This window comes from Malaclemys terrapin, chromosome 15, assembly GCF_027887155.1.
Source record: "Malaclemys terrapin pileata isolate rMalTer1 chromosome 15, rMalTer1.hap1, whole genome shotgun sequence".
NCBI classification, from domain to species: domain Eukaryota; kingdom Metazoa; phylum Chordata; order Testudines; family Emydidae; genus Malaclemys; species Malaclemys terrapin.
In genome coordinates this window covers 25,238,158-25,261,271 of record NC_071519.1, presented here as the reverse complement: position 1 = coordinate 25,261,271, position 23,114 = coordinate 25,238,158, and the positions used below count along the sequence as shown (strand labels likewise).

The following is a 23,114-nucleotide window of genomic DNA, read 5'->3' as shown; positions in this document are numbered from 1 at the left end:
GCCTGAAATCTGAATTGTTTGGCTTCTGTGGGCTTAGAGGTCTTGATTTTACCCAAAACGTAGTTCAGAAGATACCATAAGTTATTACTGTTTGACATCCGTTTTGGCCTTGGTGCAAGTAACTTGGTGGTTCTGGTCTCGTTCTTAACGGATGGGTGTTAATATATCGAGCTCCACCGTATTTGATACTGACATACCCTTGTTGTCAGTCTCAGTAGGAAGGGCAGTGACTGAGTGAGATGTGGAGGGATGAACTCCCTTGCAGGTTGCTCCTCTAGGGAATGGATGGGTAGATGATGCGTGCAGCAGAAGCTTGCCCAACCGCTGCCACTGTCCCTGCCTACTCCAAATAAATTGAGGATTACAGCCAGAGCCATCAGCCTGGGGCTGTTCATGAGCACTTTTATAATGTTCAGTCCTGGCTCTTTCCAATAGGTGGCGGCATTGCAGCATCGTATTCACAAGGCGATGGATACGGAACAATAACAGTTTCTGTTGGGAGCCTGTATCTGGGCATTCATATTCAGCAGGTGCACACAGACAAAAACTCTTTATTCCAGGCTGGGATTGACATACAGCTCTTGGCCTTGCAATGACTAACTTTGCAAAATATATAAAATTGGATTTTTGTTTAGTTTTCTTCCCTCTGAGTTCTGGGAAGTAGAACATACACACGCTTTGATTTTCAGCTGCTGCTTTGTACTCTCTTGCCAATTAAACAAATTTGTCACGTGCACATAATTGGTGACTTTTGATATGGGGAAAGGAGAGAGTGGGATGACCTTACATACACCCCAGTCATAGGCACGCCAGAAGGTAACTACCGCTCCTCTACATTAACAGCTTCTCCTGTTTTATTGTACAGTAGATTGAATTCAGTTTGAATCATTGAAACAAAATACACTTGAATCAGCACATTTACTGATTCTTTCAGATCAATACTAATTTTTTACCTTGTTGGGAGGGAAAACAACCCTACGGACCTGATAATTGCTCCTTTTTAAAACCGTTAACATTTTCTTTTCCAGTGACCAATTTAAAGTACCAGAATGAAAAGGTTTCCTTGGGCAATGATCTGCGTTGTTTCAATGCCAACACAGCTGTTTACATTTGAAATAGTAAACTTAACCCCAAACCTACGGTCAAATAGGGTTAATGGTCTGACCGCCAGTAGGCTCCCAAAGCACAGTGATTCATAGCAAAGGTTCAAGCTTTCTTCTTACCTCACCATAACGTGCTTGGGTTTCGCCTGCACGTGGTCAGTGAATGTTCTCTCTGACTACATAAGCTGCAATTGCTAGGCACAGCCTGCTGAGCTGCTGACTGAATGATTTGGCCTTCATTTTAGCTCTCACATTCTTGCCTTAAATCACATCTGTAACAATTGCATGGAGAGCTTATTAATTTGGGCAGCCTGCTCAAATGGGGGTGAACTTTATGAGGCCCTTAGGACTTGCTTAGGGAATGTATTTAAAGGTGAGCTGCAAGGGAATTTTTTTTTTTTTTTTTTAATGGCTTCTGCCTTTTTTTCCTTTTATGATTTAATAAGGCATGGAAAAATGTGGTTGGGAGAGTCGAGAAGTTTTTGCTTGCTTTCTAACTTAGAAACAGCAAGTCTGGTCTTCCCTGGTTTTGCAGGTTTATCTCCTGGATGTCGGAGAGCATGTTTGTGCGTTGTTGCTCTTTCGTATGTGGAATGGGAGTATCTGAATCTTTAACAAATGTCTAAAATGTTAATAACTGGAGTTAAAGAGCTGATGATAAAAATCCCTCCCCTTAAATAGCTCAGGTTTCACTCTCTAACTCTTGCAATGCTAGAGACAAGGTAGGTGAGGTAATATATATTATTGCATTTTTTATTGGGTAATATCTTTTCTTCCAGTGCTGGCATTTCGCTAGATCTCAAGACAACACTGTTCTAAGGCAGACAAGACCCGACATTCATATGTAAAAAAGCAAGGAGAACCCCCCACTGTTTTCCCCTTCCCAAAAAGACAGACCTTATGAATATATCATAAATAAAGCCAAAGTGGCCCCATGGCCCTTTTTAAAAAATCCTTGGTAGATCCCCTTTAAACATAGGTCTAGACAAAATGAGTGTCTAACAATGTTTGTTGTTAGGATCTCCCTTCTCCCCCACAAACTCTGATGAACCGTGTTTAAAAATCATGTTCCAACTAGATGCTTTTTTGCTTTATTTCTGTCCCTCCCCTATCTCCTCCCTGGGCTTAACTTCATGCAAGCATTTCTCACTAAAGTATCCTGTAGTTTGGACCCCTGGATTGGTGCAGGGGTAGATCTGAAACCCTTTGCATTTCACACTACACATATAGAGCAAATACCATCTTCCTTTCCGTAGAATTCAGAGAACTCAGGTGATACCTAAAGCCAGGTACATATGGGTAAATGACTTTGAACTTTCTGCGGGGAACGTGTTTCTGATCTCCCAGAATAGCAAAGGGAAGAATGTAAACTAATATAAAATGTCAAGTCAGATGGTGAAGGAATGACATAGGAGAGTAAGTGATGCACAAGAACTCCCTGCACCAAAACATTTTCCAGGCCAGAGTTTTTTTTCCAATCCATTCCCCTTGTGAATGAATGCTTTAACACTGGGCAAACATGCCTAGCCTCCACCTGTTGGTATCCCTTGGGCCTCAGGCCAGGCCTCAGCTGCGGTCCAGTGTTCAGATCACTGATGATAACTGAGTCCAGGAAACTCCCTGAATATTTTCCCAATACACACGTGTTTCCTGAGTGAGCATCATCCTTTGTATTTCTCGATAGGAAGTAAAATCAGTTAAGTGTTGCTTATGACTTTTCCATGCGCAACCTATTCAGCTGCTCCTGAAAATTCTGCCCAGACCTCTAGTGTAAAAACCAAAAGGTGGACCGGCAAAGCTAATTGAATTCATAAGTTAAAGTCCATTTCGAGGACGTGGGACTGCTTGTTGCAAACTAATGTCTCATGGAATGTACTGTTTTGCCCCTCAACTTGGCTTGCTGTGGACAGCCAGCAGCATTGGCAAGAGCCAGATCTAATGCGAGTAAACACTGTGCAAGCTTTCATGTACAGCGGTGCCTGTGCACGTCCCTCTAGCTGAGACCCTCCAGTTCAGTCCTTTAGCATTCCAGGTCCTGTCTCCCCACACTGCTCTGCCAAAATACCTTTATCTGAGCAGGCTTTCCTATATTTTCCAGCATTTGAGTCCTGTTGTTCCAATTTAGCATCCTGTCCCTAGCAGGAGCAGCCATTTGGGTGGTAGCTTTGAAATGAGATTGTATTTACACATTCTCATAGTGCTCCTCACTGTCATATCTGAGCACGACACAAACATGACTGTGTCTATCCTCACAATCCCCTTGTGACGTAGGAGATACTCTTCTTTCCATGTTCTAGATGGGAAGCCTAAGCTCGGAGTAACTAAGTGATTTGCACAAGGTCACACAGAAAGTTTATGGCAAAACCAAGTATTAAATCTAGTTGTTCTGAGTTCTAGTTGAGTGCCTTAACCACAAGGCCATTTTCCTCTTCCTTCTTTTGTGTGTGGCCAAACTCCCAGTCAAACCTGAATCTCAACAGTCAACATAATCCAAGGTCACTCAGCTTGCAAAACCTTTGTCATTGTTTGTTTAAACTACTGTCTTGATCCACAACAGTATGTTCCAGACTGAGAAGAATGAAGAAGCCTTTTGTTTGTAACAGAATTTTGTAGTATCAACTCAACTAACCATTGTCCAGGCTAAAGCTGTAATTACGCTAAGTGCCTAAACCCCTTTTCAAAATGTGATGTAGGCTCCTAAATCTGCTAGGTGTGATGCTGGGTGCAGCAGTGCCTCGATACCTTTAAAAATCTGGGCCTTAGTCTCCTAAGTGTCTAAGTCCCTTTTTAAAACAGGACTTAGGCTTGGAAATCACTATAGGGCTTCTCTACACTTACTGGAGATCAATGCGCGGCGATTGATGTCAACCGCAGCTCAATCTCCCGTCAACTCCTGTACTCCACCTGAACGAGAAGCGCAAGGGGAGTCGACAGGAGAGCGTCTCCCGTTGACATAGCTTAGTGCGGACCCTGCGGTAAGTAAATCTAAGTACGTCGACTTCAGCTACGTTATTCACGTAGCTGAAGTTGCGTAACTTAGATCACTCTCCCCCTGTAGTGTAGACAAGACCTAAGACTTATTGAAAATGTTATGCCTGGTTTATTGTTCGCCAAAGTTACTTCTCTTTCTCTCTTAACGGTGTTGAATTATAAATAGAAATAAACCTGCACCATAGATGCTGAAAGTTTTTCAGCACAATTCTGGATGGGGGGGAAAACGGGGCTTAAAGTAAATAGTTCAGCATCTTTCTCAAGGCCCTGATGTGGGAGGGAAAGGGTTAAATGTCGTATTGAGGAAGGTTTAATTCTCTGGAGTCTGTCTCTGCCATGCCCTTTGGGTACAACACGTTGGGTTGCTGAATTAGCTGCACACCTCACTATAATTCAGGAGGTGGCCTCCAGAATGAAAGAGGTTTTCTGGTGGTTCTAATTTTTCAACCCTGTATCCAGGTTTGGGGAGTTCTGCCTGGTGCACTTGTTACTGAAGAGGAATCCAGTCATGTTCTCCCAACACTTCATCGAGTGCATTTTCCACTTCAACAGCTATGAGAAACACGAGAAGTACAACAAGTTCCCCCAGAGTGAGCGGTCAGTGAATATTTGGCCACCTCTCTTTGAATGTTAATGGGAGTTGCATGTGAATATCCATGTGGTGCTGGGCATGCAGTCTTTGGGCCTGGAGCAAAGCTTTCATGGTCACTTTTTATAGTGCGCGGCAATGAAAGATAAAATCCTAAGAATAATTCACATTAAGGTAACAATTCTCTGCCTTCCCCCTGGCACCTTCCATGAGAGACTTCTGAATAGAATGTGTGCGTATGTGTTATGCAGTAGGTTTCTGGACCTTTAAGGTGGCATTCAAATGTTTCTTGCCAGATTTAAAGTCTTTACTTCTGTAATTCCATGTACATGTGTTTGCCTGAGGTAAAATGTCTTTATCTACACAGGGAGAAGAAACTCTTTTCTCTGAAGGGGAAAGATAACAAAGGAAAAAGAATGCAGATCTACAGGTTCCTGCTAGAGCATTTTACAGATGAGCAAAGGTTCAACATCACTTCTAAAATCAGCCTGAACATCCTGGGTAGGGGCATCATTTTTGGCACAGAATGAGTATTGTAAAAATAAATCCTGTGATGAGCCAATTGCATCTGTTTGGCCTCTGGGTGCAGCACAGGGACCCTTATGCCCTGGCTTATATTTAGCAGCCTGGTTCTGGGAATAAAAATCTTCCTCCTCCTGATCTCTTACAGCATGCTTTGTGGATGGCATCCTCCCACTGGACATGGAAGCCAATGAGTTGCTCTCCGATACATTTGAAGTCCTTAGCTGCAAAGAGATCAAACTGTCTGCTATGAGATCTAAACAAGATGAAGATATCCAGCCAGTTGAGGATGAAATGGACATGGCCAATGCTGTCATGCAGGCAGCACAAAAGAAACTCATCTCACAAGTGAGTACCACTTGGCATGCAGTGGGAAGAGTGGGCACAGCACTGAATGAAATCTAAACCTGCAGCTTGGGACAATCTTGAGTAAAGTGAGTGATCTATAGTAGGGACTGGCACCCATCTCCCCAGATTATACGCCCATACAGTCCTTGTGATTTGGGGACAGCTAGTGAATCTGTGCAAGCAGCATGTGTTGCAAAATGAAAATGTCCTATAAATGAGTGCTGATTTCTGGAGGTTACCTACACTTGAACAGTCAATTTGAATTAGAATGTGCCAGCAGTTTGGCGACTAACATGTTTAAAATGATTCCTCCCTAGTTGAAGAGCCCAATTCAGACTTGGTGTAAACAGACAGGACTCCACTATAGTCAATGGGATTACACTATGGCTCAGTTTGGCTCTAAGAAACACTGACGGGTGAAGCGTTTGAAGTTAATGATAGGATTTGATGCAGCTGTCAGCAACTTGCCATTAGAATGACTGACGTGGACCAGCGTAAAAGGCAGATCACGTATTGGGATAAAGTGAAACCATCACTACGCTACGTGTATGCTCATACACACGTGGGATGTATGCACGCTAAGCTGTTACTCGTTTATTGTTTAGGGGCCATTTATCTACATAAGAATGAAATGAACCATCCCGTGTTCTGTCATGTTAGGTGTTTGTGTGTTATTTAAACTACAGGTTCAGAAGAAGAACTTCATAGAAAACATCATCCCAATAATCACTTCATTGAAGTCTTTGTTGGAACAGACTAGGATTCCAGCTCTGAGAGACCTCATGAACTATCTTCGGGTAAGGAAAGACTTGTGATTTTTCTCTCAGGCTGCGAATTTGGAAGCATGGCCAGAAGTAGAACCCCAGGTAGAGCGCTGCGCGGACTATTTTTTAATCCTGCTCCCGACCTGCCCCGCAGTATCCACTCCCACCTGCTCCTGCATTGTTGCATTTTTATCCCGCTCCCACTGCAAAAACCTTGGATCTCACAAATCCACAAGACCGATTCCCACATGCTACTAAAAATAAACAAAAAATAGTCTGTTTTTTAAATATACACACAGGGAATTCAGACATAATTTTTACCACTAAAAGAATAACACAAATCTTGCTTAAACCATGTAAAAATACTTTAACTCCTGTTATAATAGACATCAAGTCTCTCTTTTTATCCCTTGCTTAAATTTAAGTATTAAAACCTTTCTTTTAAAAAAACCCAAACTTACTTCACATTGCTGAAATTCTATTTATGACAACCTGGTGAGTGATTTAATGCAAATTACCACCCACCCAATCCTGCCCACAACAAAGTATATTTTTCCTGCTCCCGCTATTATTTCCAGTCCTGATGCAGGGCTCTAACACCATATGAGGAGGTTTTGAAACCCAGTGAAACGTATTGTACAGCTTCGTAGGGTAAACCATTCCTTTCCTATAGCCAGGTTGTCAGGTTGCTCTGGTGGTGATGGGAATACAGATGAGGGCTGTGTACATTAAGTAAAAGGCTTCGCTTTGTGGAGTGGGCATAAACCTTCAATATTCATAACAATGAGGAGCATTATAAAGTCATGAATCAGCAGCAGACCTCTTTGATAGACTCTCTCTTTCATTTAAACAGAAACTGTCCCAACTAGCGTTTTCTGTTGGACTTTCAGAGCTATGATGTGAACATGGGCAGTAAGTGCTGGTCAGAAGAGATTTTAAGCTGGGGTAGTAAAATAAATTGACTGTGGTGCCTTCCAGGAAGTGATGCAAGATTATCGGAATGAAATCAAAGACTTCTTTGCGGTAGACAAGCAGCTGGCAGCTGAGCTGGAGTATGACATGAAGAAATATGAAGAGCAACTGGCCAGGGAGAGAGAGATGGGAGAAGGTCAGACAGACGTCATCAATGTCATGAACACAATACAGGTACTGGCTTCCACCAGAGTAAGGTGTATGTTGTAATAGCACCCAGTGGTCATACAGCTTATTGCTATAAATCATGCTACAGGACCACTGGATAATACCTGACTGTTTTTCCTGTATCTTTCTTACCACTATAGTTCCTGCTGACTTTATTTTTTTAGAGGCGTGAAGAGTTTTTTAAAAACCCCATCCAGACAAAAACCCTCACCTCTCACACATCCATAAATTCAAACAGATCTTACAATCTAATATACTATATGCATTGCTCTGTACTTCCACAGTGAAAATATCACCTGTCAGTTTCAACTTCACTTTCTAGGCAATTTCAATTCCTGGTTCTCTTGTACTAGAACAATCCTGCAATGTTTGTTTGCAAGCTAGTCTCAGGTATGTAAATCCAAACCATGCACAGTGTTCATAAAATCAGAAAACTCATGAAAACCTTTGTCTACACAGCCTGAAAAGTTAGGGAGAACATTTTTGTACAAAAACTGCAGGTCTAACTTGAGAACATCCATTTGAACCTGCTGGCAGTGGCCAGTCCTTCACTAACTGGCAAAGTTCTTTCTCTCAATGGGTGAGGAACTGGCAGCTGTATTTCTTACAGCTCCTTCTGTGATAGGGACCTTTCTCCCTACATTACACCTTGTGAACAGAACTGTCTCTCTACTAAAGTAACTCACCCTTTGTCACGGAGTCCCCGGGCGATGCTCTGGAACTGCTCCCCACAAAGCCAGTCAGGACTTTGGGGAGCCTCCTCTCCCATGGAGCAGACTGTCTTCAGGTCAAGAAGCTCACACGGCTTCACCTCCTGGATCTCTCCTGGGAGCATTCAGCATATGCCCCTCCGTGCGCTTCCCACAGCGAGTCTGCCCAGGTGGGGTCCTGGGGAAGCCAGAGGGTCCTGCACACACCCCCACTTCGCAGTCAGACGTGACTCTTAGCCAGCCAGTAAAACAGAGGTTTATTAGATGACAGGAACCTGGTCTAAAACAGAGTTTTTAGGTCCAGTGAACGGGACCCCTCCTCCGGGTCCTTTCTGGGGCCCAGCGAGCCAGACATCCCCGTCTGCCCTCACTCCTAGTTCCCAGCCAGCTCCAAACTGAAACCCCCTCCAGCCCCTCCTTCTCTGGGCTTTGTTCTTTCCCTGGCCAGGAGGTCACCTGACCTCTTTGTTCTCCCACACCTTTAGCATCCCCTTGCAGGGGGGAAGGGCCTGGCCATTAGTTGCTAGATGACAGAGGGTCGGCCAGAAACTGAGGCACCCACACAGTATTCAGAGGAAACATTAAGAACAGTCCCACTTCGTCACACCCTTGACTAGAAATAGCTAAATTATATACATCTTCAGATGTTGTAGGTCAAGACTTGTGATGAGTGATCCTTACCGTGTCAATTTTTGGCTACATAACATGACATTTTAAAGGTGCTTGACTTTCAACTACTGCCATTGAAATTGAGACCTCTTTTAAGATGCATCAGGTTGAACACCCAGATTCACAAGTGATTTTTGAAAATCTTGGCCTGTAGATACCGCTCCTTGGCACATCTTAACCAGACACATTGTATACATAACATGATATGGTGTGTGTGTGACAGTCCTATAAATTACATGCAAAAAACAATGGAATTATGGCAAACCCATTTCTCCTTCTCTTCCCTAGCAGTCCCCGAGTTCAGTGGTACTTCCTAGTGGCCAGAACAGCAAAGCCCAATCACCTGTTGCTGGGAGACGGTCTTCGTCGTCTGGGTCTCCTGCTTCCCCTGCTCCGTTTGCGTTTACCACACCCAGAGCAGGCATTTTGAAACAGCAGCCATTTAGACCCAGGTACGCATTTCAAATTTTACAATGGGTTAGAATGGTGCTCTGCCGACGGGCATTAAGTAGTGTGTCAAGGCTCCAGAGCCATTGCATTGCCTGTCTTCTTCTTGTTGCTCAGCTCAACAATGTGAATACCAGCAGTAGTTAGACCCTGCTGTTTCACCAGAGCCTTATCTTTTGTGTTCTGGGTGTGTGTGTGAGAGAGAGGTTGCTGCGGGTTTGAAAGTGAGTTGGGAGTGAGCAAGATCTTCCCTACATCTTCTCATTTGGAGTGACTTGTAGAAGGAAACCCCTTAGAGCATTTGTGGCTTCTTTTGCCCAATAGGCTGATGTCCCTGAGCACGCTTGCCATCCTGAACTCTGCCAAGAAAGCCATGGAGGCCAGTAACAAGCAGCGCAGCAAGAGTGTAGGAGGAAGGCTGCCTTCTTCTCCAGCAAGCACAAGTGACAGCAAGCAAGGTAAGCAGCCAACAGCTGGCTTCTGCACATTATAGAACAGGTTTAATGTGGAAGCCGGGTGGTTGTTTAGACCTCTGAGCAGGAGGTGTGGTTGTAGAACTGTCTTGGGGGAGCAGCTTTCTGTCCTTAACTTTTTTTTTTCTTGTTACTTTTAGTATCTTTGTGTAGCCTAAACCAACAGTCTACCGGAGCGAACATTTCACTGGTGGGCCGAGCAATCAGTACTCCTGACCGTAAGTAACCCAACTGCATACGTTCCAAGCTGCCCAAGAACTCCCTTCTTTGTACCAACGTAGCCCACACTGTAGTGCAGCGGTAGTCAACCTTTCATTATTGGAGAGCCACTTATCTTTGGATTATTATATATCTATATGGCAGTGGTGGCCAAACGATAGAGTCTTTGAGAGCCACAGCATGACATTCTAGTGTAGAGTCAGTGTATGATAGGGCCTGTACTCCTGGCTGCTGAATGTGGGGAATGGTTGGTCCTTTTTTCTCCCAACTTCTGGGCTGCTGAGGAGGGGAGTTTCCCCTACTTGTTCCTGGCTCATCATCTGATTGGAGTGCTCCCTAGACTGACCTGCATCTCCCAGGATGCCTGTGCTTTTGCTCAGTACTGCTTCCTGTGGTCATCTTGCTCTGCTCAGAACTGTAGACTCTGAAGCATGAACAGAGTACCGCCACACTAGAAGAGATCCCTGCTAGGCATTTGCCTTCTGTTTGATGAAGGGTCCAGCTCAGGGCCCATTCGAGACCTATTCTGTCATTGAAGGAGTTGACGAGCTGCGGTAGCAGAAGGATCTTCGTACAATTGGCTTGGATCTAATAAAGTGGTATTACTAACCTATGAAGTGTTCTCCGAGAGCGAGCTCTTCTCTAAATAAGAGCTGAAGTGAATGTTGGGGAAGCAATAATTTTGTTCTCCGCTGTGGATACAAGCTATGTAAACTGAAGCAGTAATGAATTGGGGAGAACTCTGATACACAGGTCACTAGTACGTGTCTCTGCCCATTATGTCTGTGGCGGCTAAATTGCAGCCTCACAAAACCTGACCTTGAAAAATTTCCATTTATTGGAGCCATCTCTGATCGTGTTCCTGCGTGTTACGCAATATCCCTTTTGTGATAATAAAAGACAGTTGACTATTCCTTTCTTAGGACTTTAGAAGTATCCGAATGACTTATGGCAATAATCCAAATCCCTCTGATCATCTAAATGAGGCACGCATGTGCAGAGATAGTGGGAACTGTGGCAGCCCACTTCCTGTTATCCTTTTGGAGGAGACTGCTGGGGTAGTTCCTGGGCGGGCAGTACAGTTCCAGAGCCCCACTTTCGTACTGTTAGTATGTACTGGAGCATGGATGCAGAAGGGACTATGAAATGTTACTGTGCTGAGCTGCCTTTCCTCTGCTCCCCTTTCCCTTTCCTGCTTCTGAATTTCTTTAGGGCATGTACAGTACCAGTCGCTCTGTGTGTGGGATTAACTTCCTCCCCCTCCCCCACAAAAATAAAGGAAACTCCACCTTAACTGTAGCAATGACAGGTGGGCTATCATTAAACAGTTTTGGCCTGATATTTAAAGTTAGGTGTGACTGATTGCCTGTCGGAATACCTCGGGTGCACACAAAGTGGGTATTCACAAATGTGCATGGCCATTTAGGCAGCAGACTGGTTGCTTACATGTACAAATATCTGATCTCCATGTGCAAACAGAAGCCAAGCAGAGACAACTGGTCGAATTTAATGGACAATCTGACCCTTATCTTTGTGTAGTCTCCACTCCCTTATGCTAGTTCAGTCTGTCTAGTTATCTACATCACACCAGTCCACTGTGCTATCTGAGCACTTAATGCTTTTTGCAGATAAGATGATGACTACTGGGATGCTATACAGAGCCGAAATCTTTTCTTCATCGACTGCATGTCTGTCTCGGGGGCTTGCGCTGCTGCTCCACTTAAGAGCCATATGCTGTGAAATGGGGAGAATGTTAATCCCCAGTGGCACCAGGCCTAAAATCCTGCTTTGTTTCTTGGCAGCCTGTGCTCTCAGCGGTGACACAAGCTGTACAGTGCGTTATCGCTGCTTCAGTTAAGCTGTACTGAGGTGTCTGCATGATGGCACTGGGCCTTGGTGGTGGTTAGAGGATCAGCGGAGAACGTTTTTCTTTCCCCAGTCTATCATTTGTAAAACTCCTGCAGATGCAGTTCTTTGTAAATCACTTCTGACTCTAGATGTTGAGAGGCTGGATCTCATCCCTGTATCTTGTGAGACTCTCGTCTGGCCAGTAGATCAGTCTCTGTCACCCTTGGGTCTTTCTCTCCTCTATTGTTTGCTCTCAACAGTGAAAATGGGTAAGAGGGCCTGGGAGAGAATAGACTACTTCACTCTGGAATGTAAATGCAAACACCAGCAGTAACGCTACATGATATATGGAGGGCTTCAATAAAAACGGAGTGCGGAAAGAATAGTTGGTGGTGATTCTGTTTGCCATTTCTTTCTCTCCCTCTTGTACTAAAAAGCTGTAGCATGCAGTAAAATGAGGCAGGTGTAGTCATTTACCATATGTGAAAACCACATTACCTTAAGATAAGGCTTTCGCTGCATAAAGTCAGGTAATTCAGAGGCCAGTCTCACAAGAGTCAAAAGCCAATCCGGGCAAGATAAATAATAAAGCTGGACAACAATGGCATGCCTTGGTGATTCCCCGATTATGGCCAAAGGCAGCTGGATTGTGGGGTCCTAAGGGTACCAGACAGCGAGTCGGTACCCTGAGAGGTCAGAGACAGCGTCTGTATGCTCGATGCAGTGGGCTTAGGAAGCATACAGGAAGGATCCTGTGTTTGGATTCAAACGCAGCAGTCTGGTGAGTGTCCAGCAGGGGGAGCTCGATCAGGTGTGAATGAGATGGTGTGGATAAGCAGTTCTAGATTTAAGGAAATGAGAACTCTCTAGTAGTCCCCAAAGAATGGAGGTTCCTTCAAGTCTAATAGTGAAAAACAGATTATCATGAACAAGTGCATGTGTGTTACCTTGAAGATTGAGGAACAGATTTGCATTCTATACTTCCAAGACAAGAGGGCAGCTGGTGCTTTTCGAATGGCCTTGAATGACCAGTTCTTTGGCTTCCTGCTAGATAGACTTCCAAGGCTTAGTGTAGAGATCTACTGTAGGAAATGGAGGTGTTCTGCTAATGCTGCTAGCTTCCTATTAACAACTCTTCACACCAACTTGAACTTAAGGGTTTTTTCCCCTAAATATTAAAGAACAAGTTGTATGGGGTAGTTAGGCTTTTAGCTAAACATCTACCAAGTTGTATTAATTCACTTGGCAATAAGTGTCTCTATCCTCCTCCTGAAGAACCTAAAAATCCTAACACAGACTATGACTTCACTACCTGGAAGGGATCGGGATTTGCCTTGTTTAGGGTCATTGATGCCGTTCCTACTCCCAGGCCCACAGTGTGAAGGAAATTTTTGCAGAAGTGCTATCAGTATTAGGTATAAACTTGACTGTGGGCAGTGAGGATGACCAATCTCATTGCATTGCCTTTATTCTGTGTAAAAGATGAGCTGATACCTGGTTCAGTGGGCCAGAAAGAAGCATGCATGCTTGTTTGAGTTGGGTATGAAGGGATTGTCTTGCCCTATGGCTGTAGTACAAGCTGACTGCTGATCTGTGTGTTTCTTTCAGAGACTGTTGATAACTTGACCTTTGGGGCTGGGGTCAGTTTCATCAGCCTGACGCGCACACCTGCTTCAGCTCAAGGCAAGTTATTTTCATGCTCCTAACTTTTAAAATAAAACCAAACCAAAAAAAAAAAAGAGGCTCAAATGTGCGTGTTTAACTTGTAAATGTCGCTTGCAGAAAAAAACGGATCCCAAGATCAACGAAAAGATGTTCTCTGTCTGACGTCCCCTGATAAGCCGTAAGTTCAACCCAGGCCTTAGCTACCAGTGGCTATAGGTAATACTAGTGTCTTTTTAAAAAGAAACCAACAATCATTCTGTTTCCTTTCTGTAGAGGGCCCCTGCCTCGTCCGTGGAAGGTAGAATCGCCATCCAGGAGAAAAAGTAGCCCAGCTGCAAGTCTAAGGCGATCCCTCCGGAAAGCTCCCCTGAAACCAGCCAACTGATACTTCCCCATCCATGCACTGTGTAGTTCCAAAACGCTCTTGTATAGACCCTTCATCATGTTGACCATGAACTGTTCCTCTTCCCTCTAAAGTTATAATTATGGATCAGTGTGTACAAGTGTCCCTCCTTACCCCCCTCCATTTTATTTGTTTTTATATATATTTTTATATATATATAGTATATACACACACACACGTTTTGCTTTGATTTATAAACTGGAGCAGTTAATAACGTTCTTTGCTGTAGGACAACTGGGAGTGCCAAGAAGCTGCAGTATCTAGTGATGGCTGACTATTCACCGCACAGGACTTACGGCTTGTCCATTTTGAAACATAAGTCTGTCTTGGCCATAAGCTCTAGCCCATTGTACGTAAGTGCAGCCATTAGGAATACTGGCTTGGTTGAACCTGGTATGTTTGTCACAGCTTGTTACCTTACATGACTGGAATGGCTATTGGCTTAAATCATTCCCTTGGTGTCATGCTGTCCCCTGTTCATAATATACTAGTTTCCATATTTTCTACAAATCTAGAATAGCTTGACACTGCCATACCTGCAAATCTGATACAATTGCAAGTTATTAAGGATTTATGTGTAATGAAAGGTCCAGTCTATGTGTATATATAGCCTTCCTTTTCTTTCCTAAATGGAATATTTCCACTCTTGGACCAAGTTCTTATTTCCAGCTGTTACAATTTTATGAAAAATAAATGTTTAAAGAACAAATTCCACCCACCTCTCAGCTTTTCTTGCTTTGAAAGAACCAAATTATTTTCTTCTGTAAATCTCTAGCCTTACCGCATTCACCTTATTTCTTGCCCACTGCTTTCGTCTCTTCCATGCCTATGTTGAAGCTCTACTGTTCTGACTGTCACCCCAACAGCCGGTGGGCTCATCCATATAAATACCTGAATTCCTGTGGGATCCCCACCCATTAGAGCAGCTGCTTGCAGTGTCCAAATCCTTACTGTCACCCATTCTCGGGGCTGGCGTATATGACAGCCAAATAAAGCCTCTACCACCAGCCGGCTGGTGTGACTTACGCATGCATTCGATGCAGCTGTTGGCACAGCAGATTTTGAACGTGATCTTATTCGTTTTACTGATAGCAGGTTCTGAGTATTTTATTGAGGAAGGTAAATCGTGTTGAATTGTAATGCTCAGTACGAAAAAGCCACTTTGTTCTATGCAAAACACTAGTGTTAATGCTGGAACTGCAGTTAAGGTTGAAAGCCCACCCTTCTTGATGCCCAGGCATAAGTGACTGAGATCTTCCAATGCTCAGCTTCAAAACTACTGCACTTCCCTGGCATTATGTAACTTGTTCTGTAGCTCTCAAACTCTAGAACTTAAGTGACTATGCATTTTGCGACAACCCTCCATAAGCATTTACTTCTGTGCTAATAAGGGAAGGGTTGCTCCAGCACAAAAGGAAATTGAACAACTGAAAAGGGAGAGGGGCAAAATTCAACTTCCATTTTAACCTTACCAATACTGTGGTCACTCCCAGGATTCTTCTTAAAGAACTTCAAGTGGGGTAAAATCTTAATCTCAGAATTAATGTAGCAAGATGTATAGGGTTACTTCAAGTGGTTTTGAATGAAGGAATGGCTAACTATGACCACTTCCTTTTTCATTCTATCCTACTTCCATCCCTCCACCCCAGTTAACTAGGTATATTAAACAGTAAGACAGCAGTGAGTTGGTAACTATACTAAGTCTAGTTCAAATATAAAACTCTTCAGGGTTTTCTTGAATTGTCTTGTGCTTGAACAGAAACAGGTATAGCCCATCAGGCAAGGCTCCATCTCTTCTCGAGAAGAAATGGGGGTGGAAGAACTTCCCCCAATAAACCAACTGATTCACAGATTGATAGATTCTAGGACTGGAAGGGACCTCGAGAGGTCATCGAGTCCAGTCCCCTGCCCTCATGGCAGGACCAAATACTGTCTAGACCATCCCTGATAGACATTTATCTAACCTACTCTTAAATATCTCCAGAGATGGAGATTCCACAACCTCCCTACGCAATTTATTCCAGTGTTTAACCACCCTGACGGTTAGGAACTTTTTCCTAATGTCACGTAAACCTCCCTTGCTGCAGTTTAAGCCCACTGCTTCTTGTTCTATCCTTAGAGGCTAAGGTGAACAAGTTTTCTCCTTCCTCCTTATGACACCCTTTTAGATACCTGAAAACTGCTATCATGTCCCCACTCAGTTTTCTCTTTTCCAACCTAAACAAACCCAATTCTTTCAGCCTTCCTTCATAGGTCATGTTCTCAAGACCTTTAATCATTCTTGTTGCTCTTCTCTGGACCCTCTCCAATTTCTCCACATCTTTCTTGAAATGCGGTGCCCAGAACTGGACACAATACTCCAGTTGAGGCCTAACCAGCGCAGAGTAGAGCTGAAGAATGACTTCTTGGGTCTTGCTCACAACACACCTGTTAATACATCCCAGAATCACGCTTTTTTTTTTTTTTTTTTTTTGCAACAGCATCACACTGTTGACTCATATTTAGCTTGTGGTCCACTATAACCCCTCGATCCCTTTCTGCTGTACTCCTTCCTAGACAGTCTCTTCCCATTCTGTATGTGTGAAACTGATTTTTCCTTCCTAAGTGGAGCACTTTGCATTTGTCTTTGTTAAACTTCATCCTGTTTAACTCAGACCATTTCTCCAATTTGTCCAGATCATTTTGAATTATGACCCTGTCCTCCAAAGCAGTTGCAATCCCTCCCAGTTTGGCATCATCCACAAACTTAATAAGCATACTTTCTATGCCAATATCTAAGTCGTTAATGAAGATATTGAACAGAGCCGGTCCCATAGTGAACTGAGCCGGTAAGTATTTACATGTGTTTTGTAACACCAGTTTAGTTCTTTGTAAGTCCCCAACTGAAATAAACAAGCAATCTGTCAGAAAAGAGAAGGAATCTTTCACCAGTTACATTGAATTCAAAGCAAACACAGGTTAGGATAAATATGAATGTAAAAAAACAACAACACAAGGATGCTTTAATAGCTTGATATGTATGTAAAACATTCTTGGCAAAGTTAAATGTAATACATTAGTACAAACCTATAGATTAAACTATTTACAGCGAGTTCTGTAAATCAAATCTGACGAGCTATGTCTTGGAGGTCGGGGGGGAAAAGGGTCCCTTCATCCCAGTAGAAATGCCACTGTCACATTTTTAGATCTGAAAAATAAATATCTATTCTTCAGCATGCAAAGAGTCTGCAAGCTGAGAAATCCTGCCTTCGGCAGAAGGCCAAGTGTCAGACAGTGCTCCCCATAGTGCCAGAAGCTAGCTTGACTCTAAGCTTTTTCCTCTCTCCCCATCTTAATGTTCTATAAACAGCACAGAAAAGGAGTAGTGGATAAAACTGGAGGGTAAAGGAGTGTCTTTAAGTACCCTGTTGTCATGTTGACTACAGGACAACATGCAGCCAGTGGATAGGAATACCTAGTTTTGGGTGAAGAGCACATCTGAAAGGTAACCATAAATCAATTGCAAGGTGTCACAACTTGCTGGAGCGCACACAGGTATTGCTACCCCATCTTTACCTCCATCTATGATAGCAAAAGGAGAAAGTGGTGGACTATGTTTAAATAAATGCAGCAATGGCATGTCCAGCAAGGCCCCAAAATCACTCAATAGGTGGTGAAAAGTCCAAGGCAGATTAATACAGAACACGAAAAAAATAACACTGACAGTCCAAATTGTCAAGTATTCAAAATACTGTATGCATCAAAAGTTAAGACAACTCCATTTATATTTGAAATACAAGAACACTAAATTATGCTACATTAAAAACCATTCTTCAACCACAGCACTGAACTGCTCTAGTGTTGCATCTAACTATTTCATATTTAACATTTGCCCAATGCCATAAGTGTACATTTCTGAAGAACAAGGAATTCTAAATGATCCCTTAAAGCCAAGAAAGTGGTAGCGTCTACCAGCTGAAGAAAAGTTGCAGCTAACGTCTTGAGAGCACTTTTGGGTCAAGCTTTTTGCTTTCACAACTCCAGAGATGTTTTCCCCGCTTGCTAGGCAATCTCAAAATTCTGAAGAGATGGTGTAGCTGCCGCAGAGTTAGAATGAATTTAGAGAACTTGCAGAGAGATTTATTGTCTTCAACCATTAGTCACTCTGTCACCTGGTCAGAACGTAATTCAAAAACTTTCACAGGATATTTCTTGCAAATAAGCATTGGTCTTTTGCAAGAAAATAGTAATTTGAAATATAAAATTGAATAGCTCCTGCCTTAAACTTACAAAAAGGATCCCTGAGTGACTATGTTCTATGTCCTATAAGACCTCTCTTGGGAAGGAAAATGTTGGACTAGCTTGGGAGAAAGAGGCTGCTTCTCTGTACACAGTTTGTAAAGTTGCTTGTGCTGCATTCTGCAATAATACTGATATGCTCTGACAGTGCCGTGCTGTAGCAGCATTTGAGCTCCTGGCTGCAGTTTAAAAAAGACTTGTTTCTAAAAAAATAGCAACATTATTTAACACTGTTGGCATAACAACATATTTACATTTTAAATAGAAATGTTACCTTGGCTGAAGTAATCAAAATACACCTTTGCAAAAATTTAGAATGCAGAATTCTACAAAATCAACTGGGTCTGTAGAAAAGCTTGAAAGCGTCTCGGTACCATTGTGGGAATCAGCCCATGAGTGTGGTTTTGGCTTTAAATTTTATAAAAGGGATATCTTAATGCTAAGACACTCTGCCTCCAGGATCCAGAATCGTAAAAATATTTAAATAGCTACACACCAGGCAAGCCTGCTTTGTGCAAACTGGAGTTAAAAGTTACCTGCATATAGTGAGTATTTTATGTAAAACTGAACAAAAGCCATCCTTTTGTACAGGTGGAAAAAACAGAATTCACCACTGCTGGCAAAAGGGCTGCGAAATTTAAACCAGTTAGTTGCTTGTCCTAGATCTCCACCCATCACTGTGGGTTTGACTCAGATTCTGACTTTGCACCTGCAGAACCAAATCCTGATTGGGATCCACAAAAATCAAACATTTGAGGCCAATGCTACATGCTCAACAGGGGCCAGCTAGTGAGATCAGTAGCCTGCATGTCTCATGCTCCGGAGGGGCTCTGCAGGATTGATGTGATAGCAGTTCTATCAGCTCAGCCTAGCAGACCTTTAAAGATAAAATGATATGAAGGGCAGGAAACCCTCACTGGCGTAGCTGGCAAGAGCCCAGTACAGTTACAACTGTAAACGTTGCCAGCCAGGCTCAGGCACTGCGCAGCTAAGCGGAAGGTTCTCCCCTTTTGTGGATAAATCTTATTTAGAATCTATTGCCACATCAGCACCTTTTGTCTATCAGGTCAAGATGCCCATTTACCTAAAGCTTCTCCCCTGTTTGGCTTGGACATTCTGGCTGTGTATCTGCACCACCGGGAGAAGGCAATTCCATGAGCATCTGTAGTTCAGAAGGCTATGGCCGTGGAGGGGAATGCTCAGTCTTGGAAAGGGTAACAGCTCCCCAATAGCGCGAGGAGAGATGTAAGTGGTCCAGGTGATATCTCTGGGGGAGGAAAAAGACTGGTTCGGAGTGAGTGTTGTTAACTTTGGCAAAAGAAAGTCAAGTTTGTGTGTTTCTAAACTCTTCCAAGCGCACATTGTTCATCTTTTTGCTCTTGCTTTGAGTTCCTGGAGGATGTATTTCCATACTTGTTCTGGCTGCTTTGCAGTATCCTTTTGGCATCTCAAATAACAAATGACGATTTGTGTCTGAAGTCGCCCTGCAATTAAAAAGTGAGGTGGGTAGCAACATTCCCCAATGGTGTCCAGGCACCTCTTCTTGCCCACTCTCCCCAACCCAAATATACCCTTGCAAAACAGGTGCCATTTGTGTAATCTTTTTTTTTTCCAGAGTCCTGTCTGGGCCCCACTATCTGATTCTATCCCATAGAAGCTGGTAAGGACAAGCGTCCACCAGTAATACCCAGCTCCTAACATCTCCTCACAGATGATCCCACCCAATGGAATGAGGAAGATTCCTCTCTTCCCCCCCCCCCCCCTGCTTCTTCACGGTTTCTCTGCTGCTAAGAAGTTTAGGAGACACCTCTCCCTGACTGGTGAGCAGTTCAAATCCTGAGATGTAAATATGCTAGTCTCTTACATCGTCAGTATCGACTGTCTGCTTAATCCAGGAAAGCCCATCCCAAAGGAGCAGTCAATCAGCTGCTTAAGGTAGAGCAGAGCTGTATTTGATACATTGGGGGTCAGTCCCCGAAGACAGTCAGTTGTCTAGTCAGGGTGTCCTCTTGGACAGACTTGACTAATATAATACAAGTGATTGATAAAGCCATAACCCATTCTCAGGTTTAAACAGCATCATTCACGGGAGGGAGCCTAACTCCCTAGAGTGTGTAAAAGGACTAAACCTTTCCCAAGGAAATGACTCGGCTGTTGTCCTTCCTCTTAGTCCTAGGTCCTCACTTCACAAGTTGTGTCCAACCCACGCTTGAAGAAATTCTGCTCTGGAGAGTGACTATGGGCCCTAGGTGGTGTGTGATTCCTGAGCTGGACGGCTCTTCACCAGCCCCTTCAGAGATCTAAAAGGAAAGATGTCCTGTGCTCGTCGTTTCCCTCCCCTTAGCTTACCTCGTCGTCTGTCTGGATATAATTAACACCATCTGGTTTTGCTGGAGTCTTGTAGCTGAAATAAGGGGAAACAGATCTGATTCCTGTGATGATGGGATTTCAGGTGGCAAAGCAGAACTGTTTATTATTAGTATTATTTTTATTTTATTTTATTATATTAATTGATTAATATTTGAGGAGGAGGACAACTAAAGGTATTTTCATCAAAATGAGAGCTGACCTGGCGCAACTAGCTCTGTTTAAAGCCAGGCCTTGACGTTTCCCCCACTCAAAGCAGCTGGGCTTTCCCCATCAACTACAAACCCCCTACAGGAGCATTTCTTCAGGGAGGGGAAGGTGCCAAATGTATCCACCCAGGCTACGCTTCTGACCGCAGTAACTGTGAAAAGAGTTAAATAGTTTTCCAGCCTCTTTCCTTCTGGTCACTGTAACATCATTTCCTCTGATAATTGCTATGCAGTTAATTTTAAACCCTTGATTGCCTGCTGGCAGGTTTACTACTAATCCTTTGATTGTGCAGGGTTACAAGAGCTCCACTTGTTTTGTCCAGCAGAGGAATCTAAACATTCATATTTAAAGTCCTGCTTCCCCAGCATGCGTCCACTTAAAATCATATTTAAATGGAGGGGTTGGGGCCTCTAGCAGACGGGGAGGAGGCTCTTGTTGAAATGTGACACTGAACTAGGCCAATCCAGCTTCCATCCGAGGTTACTCAATCCCTGAAAGAAGCTCAATATTTGACTAAAATGTCATTCTGTTTCTGATCTTGGAAGCTATTTATAGTCTGACCCTTTGGCTCCCATAATGCTGCAGTCTTAAATGCACCGCACTGTTCAAGAACACAAGTCCTCATTGATGGGATCAACTCAGAAATGGCCGTTTTAATCCCAAATGTAAGTGCTGGGATGTACCCAGTAAGACGTGCTTTCCGGCCTGGGACTGCTCTCCCTCACACATTTTCTGAGTATGTCCTGATGCTTGTACTGATTACACAATGAGCTCTGCTCAGTAAATCCCTGACTTCTAAATGCCAGCAGCATGTGACCACAGGAAGCATCTGCCAAGCTACTGCATAAATACAACTGTGGGATGGTTGGGAATTAGCAGGGCTAAACCCCTGTCTCGGTGCAAAGTACCAGAATGTTAGAGCAAGGCTTCTTCCTCTTGCCGTTCTTGTCACAGGAGACCCCATTGCAAATATGAGTGGAGACTTGCCAAGGTTAGCCTGTGTGCACACCAACTTTTTGTGCAAATTGGTGTTCAAAGTGAACCTGTGGAGCTAGGTGGAATTGGGCCGGTCTAGAGAGTTAATCGGGGAAATAGGAAGTAGTATTTAAAAGTCAGGCAGTGACCCATGCTCTAGCCAGCAGGTGCCAGGCCCTGTTATGAGAGCTGTGTGCCAGGAAAGGCAGAGGACTATAGGAAAGAAGGTTGCAAACCTACCCTTACCTTTTACCAGTCTGTTTGCTGTTTACAAAGTAACCCCTTCTGTAGGCACAACAGATACCAAGCGTTATCAGCACCAGAACCACCACGACCACTAGGACTCCACCGACAATCCCACCAATATTAAGATCATCTGGAGAGGAGAGACGGCATCAGTCATGGATCCCCACAGGTCTCCCAGCCTTCCACCTACACACAGACTAGCTGGCACGAAACCTTCACCCCTGAAATTCCACCTACTCGAGCAACTCACCCTCATGCCACCGCTGCTGCCCTTCTAGTTTTAGCACGCTAGCTCGGCCAGAGTTAATATGGGTATGTCTCCTCAAGCTGGAAACGACACCTTCCAGCTCCCACATCAACATATCCAAAGACTCTTCGTCTCAACTTCACTCCACCCTGGCCCCTCTTTTGCCCTGGCCTGTTCCTCTCACCCCTCTGTTCTCTTCCCTCTTCTTTCCATTTAGCTTGTCCCGTCCTAACTAAACCCACCCCCTCAATAAAACCATGGCACTAACATGCCTTTTGCTGCCATCACATTGTTCACTCTGCTTGTTATCTCTCTTCCCCCCGCACCCTGTGTCTGATGTGTCTATTTATACTGCATGCTCCTAGTAGCAGGGACTGCCTGCCATTCTGGGTCTGGGTAGTGCCTAGCACCAGGTGGGCCTTAGGCACTACTGTAAGAAACATAATTAATAGAATCAAATATATAAATCAGCTAAGTAACCTCAGGAATCATGAAACTAATCGACCCAATCAGTTCTCCCCTGTTTTCATTTAGCGATTCTTTTTTCCTTGCCCACATTTTGTCATTGTGTTTTTCTACGTTGTTATTTAGACTTTCACATGCCAGGAGCCAAGGCTCTGTCTTGTCCGCCTGCACAGCACCGTGCTACGTCTGGGGGGCTCCGGAAATTATTAGGGATTTTGGAAGAGCCAAGAACATACTTGATGCTGCATGAGACACCAAGAAAAACCAGCCCCCAACACTGCAGAGCTTCTAATCTATAAACCACCGCTTTCTACCAGTAGGCAGAGCCACTCACAGATTTCCATCTCCTGCTCCTCACACTTGGCGGAGCCGGCATCGTTTGTTGCTATGCAGTAGTAACGGCCAGTGTCACCCTTGTGCACGGCTGCGAAGACC

General features: G+C 43.8%; 2 protein-coding genes across 3 annotated transcripts in view; one reads left to right on the top strand and one right to left on the bottom strand.

The window, feature by feature from the left end:
* NCAPD3 (non-SMC condensin II complex subunit D3) overlaps positions 1–14,605 on the top strand; it is a 45,956-nt gene extending 31,351 nt beyond the window's left edge. The window contains exons 25-35 of one of the 2 annotated variants that reach the window (XM_054049462.1): positions 4,554–4,691; positions 5,051–5,184; positions 5,354–5,553; positions 6,240–6,350; positions 7,296–7,463; positions 9,128–9,288; positions 9,608–9,741; positions 9,897–9,974; positions 13,432–13,506; positions 13,606–13,666; positions 13,762–14,605. In XM_054049462.1, coding sequence (XP_053905437.1) covers positions 4,554–4,691; positions 5,051–5,184; positions 5,354–5,553; positions 6,240–6,350; positions 7,296–7,463; positions 9,128–9,288; positions 9,608–9,741; positions 9,897–9,974; positions 13,432–13,506; positions 13,606–13,666; positions 13,762–13,873 — 1,372 coding nt within the window. In that variant the 3' untranslated portion in view covers positions 13,874–14,605. Of the gene's footprint in view, positions 1–4,553; positions 4,692–5,050; positions 5,185–5,353; positions 5,554–6,239; positions 6,351–7,295; positions 7,464–9,124; positions 9,289–9,607; positions 9,742–9,896; positions 9,975–13,431; positions 13,507–13,605; positions 13,667–13,761 lie in introns of both variants that reach the window. The other variant, XM_054049461.1, reaches the window with a different exon arrangement.
* Positions 14,606–16,861: 2,256 nt separating this feature from the next.
* JAM3 (junctional adhesion molecule 3) overlaps positions 16,862–23,114 on the bottom strand; it is a 40,614-nt gene continuing 34,361 nt past the window's right edge. Inside the window, exons 6-9 of the mRNA XM_054005652.1 lie at positions 23,014–23,113; positions 21,968–22,097; positions 20,519–20,573; positions 16,862–19,653 (exon numbers count right to left, since the gene is read on the bottom strand). Of these exons, the coding sequence (XP_053861627.1) occupies positions 19,618–19,653; positions 20,519–20,573; positions 21,968–22,097; positions 23,014–23,113 (321 nt within the window). The 3' untranslated portion in view covers positions 16,862–19,617. The remainder of the gene's footprint in view (positions 19,654–20,518; positions 20,574–21,967; positions 22,098–23,013; position 23,114) is intronic.